Below are 10,471 nucleotides of genomic sequence, written 5' to 3'. Positions count from 1 at the left end.
TCTGCTAAGAATGGGGACCCCCCAACTCCAGGTCACAGCAGGTTTACACTGGCGACCCACACCCATCATGGTCTCAGCCTGGTGTCCCCTTGCCGCCCCAGGCCAGCCTGTCTGTGCCTTATTGCTACTTTTGGGGGTTCTCTGAGGGGGACCTAAAGAGAGGGTCTCCCTGACCAATGTGCCAGCGGCCTAATGTGGGCAGATGGGGTGAGGCCACACTTCTTTTGAGACTCAAAGTCCTAGGGTGGAGGATGGGCACCTGTGGATTCCCCCCCCCCCAAGTAGCAGAGCTCAAAACGGGGATACCCCTTCACTGGTGATGGAAACATCACCCCCAAGATGGGGTCATTGTTGGCAAGGCCCCAAGTCAGCCAATCCCTCTCCTGGGTCCCCCCTACCATGCACACACTGGGCCCTTCTTCCTGGTGCTAATTTTGGGACCCTTGGAGTCACCTCTGCCCTCTTGTCTAGTTGGCTTGGACCAGGGTCCTCGGTTTCCTACACACACCGTACCCCAGCAATCGGGGGGTATGTCTGCCAGCGCTGCGGAGCCTAGCATTTCCAGGCAGGTTTAGATTGCCCCACACAGACCTTGGGTGGGAGTAAGGGAATCCTCCATCTGCCTGGCTGGACAGGAGCCACGGCAGAGGATCACCCACCTGTGGGCAGGCGGCAGCAGCCGCTTTAGTTCCAGAGGCGCTGCCCTGCACACAGACGCTGGCTCAACCCTTTCCTCCCTCACTGGCTTCGCAGGACCACGCCCGGTCCAGGTCCCTTTCCTTGGGACTAGCCTGGTGTGTAGGGTGCAGGACCACCTGTGGGGCCCTGTCACTACCCACAGCTGCAGTAGGGCAGGCAGAGGCCACAGGGTCTGTGTCCCGTCCTTCCTGTGGCCTGGAGGAGAAGCACTCTTCCCTGAGGGGTGGTGACCCGTGGCCACGGCCATGGTCATAACATCCCTTTCTCTTCCTCTTCTGAGTCTGCCTGAGTCCCTCGAGCCCTGAGCCTCGGCTGAAGTGCCCTTGCTGCCCCCTTCTGCTTTTGACTTGTGACGAGGCCCCACCCTTCACCCCATGTTCTTGACTTTCCCAGAGAAAGAAATTAAAAAAAAAAAAAGAAAAGAAAAAAGAAAAGAAAAAAAAAAAGTGTGCAGAGCCAGGTTGCTGCAGTTCTTGGGTTTCATCTGGGCGGGAAGGGGTGCGGCCTCCTGGTGGTGGAGCCATAAAAAGGCCAGGCCCAGCAGGACACAGGAGAAGCCTCTCCCCTGCGGCCATTGCACCCTTCAGGGTGCGCCCCTCACGGTGGACCTTCCCCAGGACTCTGCGGCACTCAGACAGGTGAGGGGCAGCTGCTGGAAGCCACTGAGGGCCTTGGCTTTCATATCTGTGATGTCCTTGTACTGCGGGGTTGGGGTAGAGAGGTCCCCATAGATACCCCACAAGCTCTGAGCTACGTTCCGAGGAGTTACATTTCTTTCTCTCTCTCTGTGGTCTTGGAAAATTTTTTCTCCTTTGGCCTCGGTTTCCCTATCTGTATAGAAGAGCTGGCTGAGAGCCCTGTGTTCCCAGCACACTGGGTATCCCAGACTTGAATAAAACATCTGTAACCCAAGCTGGCCTCAGACTTGCAGCTATCCTCCTGCTTCAGTTTCCTGAGTGGGTACCAAGATGTCAGGTGTGTGGGTTCAATCTGGGTGCCCTTAGGGACTTAGTTTCCCTGTGGTAGTGCCCAAAATGTGGGGAGAGAGTTATTAATTCAGATCCTGCCTGACCTGTGGGATTGGAAGTGCCCATTTCTGCTAACAGGGATAAAGAGGTCCAGAGGGACCCTGGGAGAAGCTGGTGTACCCCACAGCCTGGCTTTAACCCTCTCGACAGTGGAATGTGGTTGATGAGCTCTGTTCCCACATCTGCCAAGTCCCCTTGGAGCTGGGGGTGGACCACAGCCTGGAGGGAAGAAAGGACAGAAAATCCGAGGGGCCCCTCAAGCCAGCCCTGGGAAGGGGTGTTAGGAATCCCAGCCACTTTATCACAGAGGGTGATGGTGGGTGTCTTGTTCATTGCATCTCCTCATTGTACTGGGGTGTAAACCCCGCCTCTCTGGCCAGTGTTCTGGACGTTTGTTTGTTTGTTTTGTTTTGTTTTTGAGTTTTGGGGACAAGTCTCACTGTGTAGCCAAGGCTGACCTCAACCTAATAGCAATCCCACAGCCTCAGCCTTCTGAGTTCTGGGATGACAGGCCTGTTTCTCCATATGAGGTTTCTTTGGGCATCTCAGAAGGCTTCATAGTTCATGTGAACTTTTGTGTGAATGTGACCTGGAGAATTCCCATTTCCTGAATGAGGAAAATAAGGCTTAGACGGTTGGCTAGGATTCAATCCAAAACCCCACTGACCCCTCCCAGAGAACAGTGACCTGAGACCTTCACCCCGTGTTTCATAATCCCAGCCACGATGCATGGGGAGTCAGTCTCGCTCGATCAAAGGGGCATTGACTGGAAGAGATCAACATTCAAGGGATCCCATGAGCCAGCCCAGGATTGGGATTCAGTCTCCCCATTTCACGGAAGCAACAGGCTTTTGTGCAATCTTAGGCAGGGGTAGCCCCCATTCGCAAAACTGGGAGGGTGGGGAAGCCAGGCAGAGGCACGGTTCCGGCTCTGTGGGTCAAGGCCCGCAGTGGGCACCGTGCCAGTCCTCGTAGGCCTGAGTATCGTTTTTCTGTCTTCTCTGGACTTTGTTTCCCATGTCCGGGTGGGGACGGGGAGGTGCACACCTGCTCCTGGGTGGGGCCTCCGTCCCCTTGGCAACATGTGGCCAGGGCAGAGCCCAGGGGCCTCCCTGCAGAGGACAGAACCTGAGGCTGGGAAGCGGCCTGGGCACCTGGAGCTGGCAAGTGAGGCTGGGGAAGCAGGGAGGCTGGAATGGGGAGATGAAGAACCTGTTTGCGGTATGCCTATTGGCAGTGTGGAGCCTACAGGGAGTCGTCCTCCCACCCCACCCCCGGTGTGTACCTCCAACAGCCTTGGCCTTGGCTGGGCCCCCACATTGTCCTCCTGGATCTGAGAACTTGCTATTACCTGCTAACTTGAAATAATTCCTGGGCCTACGTGGATAGGACTTTTATCTGCACCCCAGAAGTCAGAATCCCAAGCCCCAGACCACTGAGAAAGACACTGAAACCATAGATGCTGTCATAGGCAGAGGTCTGTAAGCCCATGGATTCGGGGCCTGACTTGAAGAAACTAGAGAAGCTTTGGTCTGGCTGCTCAGGCGCAGGCTGACCCAGGGTCTAGCGTCAGGGGTCAGCCTTGGACTGGTTTCCCCAGGGCCAGCTATCTAGGCAACAAAGAGGCCCTGAGGGACAGGACAGAGGACTCCTAAGGACACCACCCTACTAGGTGACCTGCTGGCCCCACCAAGGCACCTTTGACCTGTGGGTAGGAAGCCAGAGCAAGCAGGTGTGCCTGCAGGGACCATAAACTCAGTTTCTATAGGGAGTCACAGTTCCAGGGTGTGGCTGGGTAGAGCACGCTTCCTGGAGGAGGAGTTCCTAGTTGGGAAAGAACAGGCTCCATCATCTCTAGGGGAACTTGTAACTCCACCTCTCTGTGCCCTTTGGGGCAGAGACAAAATTGGTCCCCTTGTCCTCCATGGACAGAACTAACAACAGACCCCTGTGGAGAGCTGAATGCCTTGAAGGGGCCCTTTGTCCCCACTGGTTTCTGCAGACTGGTTGCCAACCACCATCAAGCAGTGGTTCCTTTGGGGACCTAAAACCCCTGCTGGATCTGGAATTTCATCGATCAGATCTACAGCCACCACAAGCATCTGTTGAGAGTTTATACCAGGCACAGAGAGCTAAATTAGGATTTGTTGCTGCTGCTGCTGATTCTGTTTTTGGTTTTTGAAACAGGGGCTCTCTATGTAGCCCTGGTTGGCCTAGAACTCACAGAAATCCTCCTGCCTCTGAATCCCAGTACTGAGGTTAAAGGAGTAGGCTGCTACACCCAGCAGAATTCAGGTTTATAGATCTTTGGCAAGGTGATCCTACCTGTGCAGCCCACAGCAGAGAGGGGCCCAGTGGCCTTGAATCTCAACCAGGAGCTCCACCCCCTGACCTGAGTCACTGGGGAAGAATGAGATCCCCACCCTACGGAAGGACGACACCCTTTCTCTAGAGGTCATGACTGACTGTGCATACATTAGTCAGCTTTTGAACGTGGGTGCTCAACAGCTAAGGACGGGAGACAGCACCCAGGGACTGCAGCAGAGTTATTGAGTCAGTCTTTATGAGGTGCTTGCCTGTAAGTTAGGAATATCCACCCAGACAGAACGGAATCCTCCCATTCTCCAAGGCTCTGAAGGGGAGAGCAAAGTGTGGGCGTCACAGGGAGGGACTGCCCTCCGCAGGAGGACTGCTAGGAGTGCTGACCACTTGAGATGCCAGGTGGTGGCAACACAAATGCCTTTAGTCCTAGCACTCGGGGAGGCAGAGGCAGGCAGAGCTGTTAGTTCAAGGCCAGCCTGGTCTACAGCTAGGGCTGTTGCGAAGAGAAACCCTGTCTTGAAAAAACAAAACAAAACAAAACAAAAAAGGCTAGGGACAGGGCCCTGCCTAGAATCCCCAGTGAGAGGGGCTGGGGGCGTGGCCACGGTAGAGCCCCGCCTAGAATCCCCCAGTGAGAGGGGGCTGTGGGCGTGGCCACGGTAGAGCCTCGCCTAGAATCCCCGGTGAGGAGCTGAGGGCGTGGTCAGTTGTACACACTTGCGAGCTTGGTGACCCTCTGGATTGCACAGTCAGGTTGTGGCCTTGGGCATTGATTGAGGGCAGCTGCAGACTCCAGGAAACTGAGGAAACAAAAGCAAAAGCAGGTCTGAGTGCCAGGAAAGGAGCTGCGGGAAAGGCTGATCCCTAGATACCAGGTCAGGGTGTCATCTATGGCTCTGAGCCCTACCCAAGTCCAGGGACAAGGTTCAAGACACTCCCAGTTCTTGGCTTTGTGGCACTGACGCAGGTGCTATGAAGATGGTACCAGGTGCTCATGGGGACAGAGGTCCCAGGTGCTGCGAAGTGAACTTTGCTACACTCTCTGAGCCTTGGTTTGCCCACCTGGCATCATTAGTCTCCAAGAGCCAGAGCCCCCGGGCTGTGAAGGTCCAGTGCAGAGAAGCAAATGCGTTTCTATCTGGGAGTTAGTGAGGGTTAGGGCGGCCTGCTAGAGCGGGCAGCGTCGTGCTGGGAGGCCTGCGGAGATTCAGACAGGAAGCTGGCAGGCAGGATGGAGCAGCCACTCAGCCCGCAGACTAGACGAGTAGAGTCAGCCGGTAGCTGGGCGTGAAGGCACATGCCTGTCATCCCCGTAGTCGGGTGGCCAAGGCACAAGGCTTGTGACGAGTTTGACTCAGTCTGTGCTACATACAGACGGAGTGCTTGTCTCAGGAAGAGTGAGTACAGAGACCAGACAGGAAAATACGTTTGTCCTCTGAGGTTCAGATGTTATGGGGCGATGCCATGTTGGGGTTGGGATGCCGGGTGGTGGTGGTGCACGCCTTTAATCCCAGCGCTCGGAAGGCAGAAGCAGGCGGATCTCTGGGAGTTCGAGGCCAGCCTGTCTACAAGAGCTCGTTCCAGGAAAGGCTCCAAAACTACAGAGAAACCCCGTCTCAAAAAAAAAAAAAAAAAAAAAAAAAAAAAGTGTTGCCTGTCAGGGATCTCCTGCAGTCCCCTGAAGCTGTCCCTGTCTCTAGATTGTCTGACCTGGTGTCCTCTCCTCCCTAAGTGAACCTGGAGATCTCCAACTCCTGGGAGGAAACTCACGCACGCCCGACCCCTTGAGATGGATCGTGTAACCAGGTACCCCATCTTCAGCAACCCCCATTCAGCGCGTGTTACCAGCTTGGTGCTGGATGAAAACACCAGCTACACCGTTGAGCTGGTGGGCGTGGGGCCTGAGGCCGGTTGGAGCCATGAGGAGCTGCAGACCTGGCCCACTGAGTACCAGACCAGGCCAGGTATAAAGAGAACAGGCATGTCCTCCACCAGGCAAGTCTTCCTCGGCCAGTACTCTCCGAGGTCACTGTACTTGGAGGATGAAGACGAAGAGATAGAGGCATACCACCTGAATGACACCAAGGATGCCCTCCGCAGCCAACCGAGGGACCTGGACGCCGAGCGCTGGGCGGTCATCCACAGCCAGGCCATCAGGAAGGGCAGCACGGTGGCCACACTCCAGGGAGAGCCTGGAGCCAGGCCCACTGGCCAGCCTCGGCCCAAATCCGCTGAGGAGATCTTGGTGGACACAGAACAGATTGATTTCCTGTCTGCTCGGCAGCAATTCCTGAGTTTGGAGAAAGCGAACACGAACCCAGTTACTTGGAGCCCCACAGCCAGGGAAACCTTTGTGCAAGCCCCACCAGGGGTCAGCCAAGCCCCCAAGGCCTCTGCCAGGCCCCACCTAGTCAATGGCTATGCCATACCTACCGTGCCCCCAGCGAAGGAAGTGGCTTCAGAAAAGACTGTCCATGTCTCCCCAGCTGGGCAAATGTCAACAGTTCGTATAGCTAATGACCCTGGCCACTGGACCCGAGCAGAGTCTCCTGAGACCCCCAAAGAGACGCCCATCGAGAGAGAGATTAGACTGGCCCAGGAGCGTGAGGCGGAGCTGCGGGAACAGAGGGGGCTTGGGCGGGCAGCTGGGCATCAGGAGCTGGTTCAGATCCCCAGTAGGCCATTGCTCAACAAGGTGAGCCTGGCTGAGTCTCCAGTGCGCAGAGACAGGGGCCGCCCATCCCTCTATGTGCAGAGGGACATGGTGCAGGAGACACAGCGAGAAGAAGACCATCGTCGGGAGGGTCTGCAGGTGGGCAGGGCGTCCACACCTGACTGGTCCTCCCAGGACCTTCGGTCTGGACTCCAGAGAAGCCTGAGTTCTGACTGCATCCTCACCCCAGATGCCCGAGCCACTGACCCAGCTCCAGAGGCAAGAAAGGTCAACCGGATCCCACCGGATGCCTACCAGCCATATCTGGGTCCTGGGACCCCCAAACTAGATTTCTCAGCCTTTGGAGTATACAACAAGCCAAATGGTGTCTCCACAGAGGACACCAAAGCTGTGACCTTCCAGAAGGCAACAGAATCACCAAGGGATGTCTCAGAATATTCTAGAAGGTCTCCGAGCTCAAAACAAGAACACTCGAAGCCTCTGCGTGCCAATGTGGGTGTCGTGCAATTAGAGAATTTCCACCTTCGTCCACTGCAGTTCAAGGTCCCAGATGTCCCCCAGCAGGCTGAGACCTCCCATACCTGGGGCTGGGAGGAGGCCGGAGGCCCCGTGTTGAGGCTACAAAAGTCACAGTCTTCTGACCTGCTGGAGAGGGAGGTGGAGAATGTCCTGCGGAGGGAGCGAGAGGTGGCTGAAGAGCGGAGAAATGCCTTCTTCCCAGAGGTGTTCTCCCCAGTGCCGGACCAAGAGGAGCAAGACTCCCGGAGTTCCTCCCAAGCATCTGGTGAGAGGGCTTCCAGAGGGTGGCTGTCCTGTCCTGAGGTCTCAGGGCTGGAGGAAGTAGATTCTGGAGAGAAAATGCCAACTTTGCTTTAGATTTTTTGAATGCTGTTATTGGACCTGTATAGGTTAGCAACTGCTTATCTTATTGATTGATTGCTCCTCTTGGTTAATGACAAATTCCCCCACCTTACTTCCCAGTATCTTTGGCTCACTGTCTGTCCAAACCTCTCCTGGTGTCTACTCCAGCCAGGCTGTCACAGTGAGCTGCTGTTCGCCTGTCTGCTTCCCTGTCTTTGTAAACACTCCAGATTCTTGCCCAGAGACCCGAGTACGATAAACAGCCCGTCCTCCCTGATGACACCATCTCTGCCCCCACAGGCATCACCGGCAGCTACTCGGTGTCAGAATCCCCAGTATTCACCCCCATCCAACTGCATTCAGGCCTGGTGTGGAAGGTGCAGGCCCCCGAGGACACCACTCTGGGACAGAAGACAAAAAAGGAGGTGTGGGTGAGTGGACAGAGCTGTGGCCGCTTGCTGCCCGTGGGGACTGGGTGTTTCTTCTAATCCCTGGGTTTCTAGTCTGAGAGGGCACACAAGCAGGGGACACTTATTGTGGGGTCACTCTCAGGGTCAAAGGTCAAAGGCTGATGAGGAAGAAAACAGATATCAAACGGTCATTAACCACCATTTTGTTTTTGTTTTTACTTTATGAGACAGAGTCTCGCTCTGTAGACCAGGCTGGCCTAAAACTCACATAGATCCGCCTGCCTCTGCCTCCCAAGTGCTGGGATTAAAGGCGTGCGCCACCACCACCCAGCTTGGCACCATTATTTTTATAAGGTCTGTGTATGTGAACCCGAGTGCCACTGTGCATGTATGATGATCATATGACAACCTCTGGTTTGATGATTTCTCATCTCCCTGGCCCCCACAGTCATGGGATCTGCCACACCCTGCCAGCCTACGCCCTGCCAGCCCACGCCCTGCCGGCCACACCCTGCACCCTGCAGGCTGCACAGAAATCACACCTTCAGCGTCTTGGCATCAATACTTCTAAGGCTACTGAGCTCACAAAACCAGTCTAATTTCAAACTGGGTGGTGGTGGTACACACCTTTAATCCCAGCACTAGGGAGGCAGAGGCAGGCGGATCTCTGTGGGTTTGAGGCCAGCCTGGTCTACAAAGCGAGTTCCAGGGCTGGTTCTATAGCTACTGAGAAACCCTGTCTGAAAAAGAAAAAGAAAAGAAAAGAAAAGGGAAAAAAAGAAAAGAAAAACAAAATAAAACAAAAAACCTAAGTCTGATTTTAAGTGTAGGTATCAGGTACCAGGGCTGGGAGGGTCCAAAGGACGCCACAGAGAAGAGCACATGTCTGACCGTACCTACCTGGTCTCACAGCCTGACCCCATGGTATGTGGAACGCTGGAGAGTGCCACCAGCTGGGCTTCTCTTCCCACTCGGCTCTCAAGGGACTGCTTGCCTGTCAGAGGACTTTCAGGCGGGCGCAGGGGCTGGGCAGCAAGGATGAACACTGATTCTTGTTCCTTTCGTGCAGTATGCCGGAATCAACTCCTCAGACCGCGTCAACTCAGAGGTGAGTGAGCTCCAGAGGGAAAGGACGCGGTCTGTCCCTTCCTGTCAGCATCTCTACCATAGCACTGGTCTCTCAGGGCCGCTACTTCGCTGACCATCTGCTCTGTTGGTGGAGTCTGCCTGGGGTGGATTGTGCGGTGATCTACTTGTGATGCCTGCCATGGGTACAGATTATGGATAAAGATCTGAATGAGGTTTTTCTGGGGGGGGGTGTTGTTTTTTGATTTTTTTTACCATAAGACAAAGATTTCAACAGGAAGAGCTGCAAATAAGAAATTATTATTATTATTATTATCATTATCATCATTATCATCATCATCATCATTAATAGTCTCACTATGTAGCAAACTAAGCTAGCCTCAAACTCACATTCTTCCTTCCTTAGCCTCAGCCTTCTGAGTGCTGAAATTATAGATATGACCCTTTCTAGGATGAGGCTGGGCATGATTTATTTGCTGTGGAAGTCAACAGAAGTCACTATGTTCCTAAGCCATATCGCTTGAAGAAGACAGTGTGAAACGGTGGAGGGAGGGTCTCACCTCGCTCTTCGCCAGGCCCTCCTGCGCGTTGTCAACGGGGAGGCAGCTGGGGCGGCTCATATGTCCATATGTCCACACCTCTTTGTGTGCAGATCCTGGGAGCCACGCGAGTAACAAGACACAAGAGCCTCTTGGCAGAACGCTGGGAAGCAGGCATCTATGCCAGCGAGGATGAAGACTGAGCCTGGAACTAAGGACGTCTACTCCCCTTTGTCCAACCCCAGCCCCGTAGAAGCTGCCAGCCCCGCCCCAGCCTCTGCAGCCAGTTGCAGACAGTGCTGGAGAGCCCAAGCTGATGTTTGTGGCCTGAACACTGGTTCTGTTTTCCTGCTTGGGGGTGGTTCTCAGATGGGGCTAAATGATCATTCTGCCGGCTCTTTGCCAAATGCTCTGGTCCAAGGGTAGGATCAGGCTGCCCGCCATGGGATGTAATGCCCTGGAAACTGTGGGTCCAGGGCTCCCCTCTTACAGCCCGCAGCCTCTCTGCAAGGTGCACCAGTGGGGGCAGAGCCCAGATCCACCACCCAACAGAAAGAGGCTTGATCTAGGGACCTGCCACTCCAGGCTGGCCAATCCTGCCCGTGTCCGTGTTGCTACTAATAAACTTCCCATGAGCTGCCTGCCTGCAGTAGAGAATGCACCCCTGCGTAGCCACACACACACACACACACACACACACACACACACACAACCCATCCTCCAGCCAGCCCCGTTCAGTTCTTTCTGGTGACGTCAGCCCTGTCCCTCCCAGGACGTGAATTCCAATCGGGCCCAGGTCCTGGGAGTTTGTTTGTGGGAAGCTGGGAGGCTATCGTAGCCAAGCAGACAAGG

At 54.9% G+C, this 10,471-nt stretch overlaps 1 protein-coding gene across 1 annotated transcript; it reads left to right on the top strand.

The window, feature by feature from the left end:
- The first annotated feature begins 1,223 nt into the window (after positions 1-1,223).
- On the top strand, positions 1,224-10,260 carry LOC119802772 (mitotic spindle positioning). Its single transcript, XM_038313906.2, has 5 exons — positions 1,224-1,337; positions 5,782-7,507; positions 7,885-8,015; positions 9,064-9,102; positions 9,733-10,260. The coding sequence occupies exons 2-5, from the start codon at positions 5,839-5,841 to the stop codon at positions 9,820-9,822; spliced, it is 1,929 nt and encodes a 642-aa protein (XP_038169834.1). The 5' UTR covers positions 1,224-1,337; positions 5,782-5,838; the 3' UTR covers positions 9,823-10,260.
- The last annotated feature ends 211 nt before the right edge of the window (positions 10,261-10,471 follow it).

This window comes from Arvicola amphibius, chromosome 1, assembly GCF_903992535.2.
Source record: "Arvicola amphibius chromosome 1, mArvAmp1.2, whole genome shotgun sequence".
NCBI lineage: Eukaryota > Metazoa > Chordata > Mammalia > Rodentia > Cricetidae > Arvicola > Arvicola amphibius.
The sequence above is the reverse complement of the archived record's forward strand: the minus strand, read 5'-3'. Positions and strand labels throughout refer to the sequence as shown.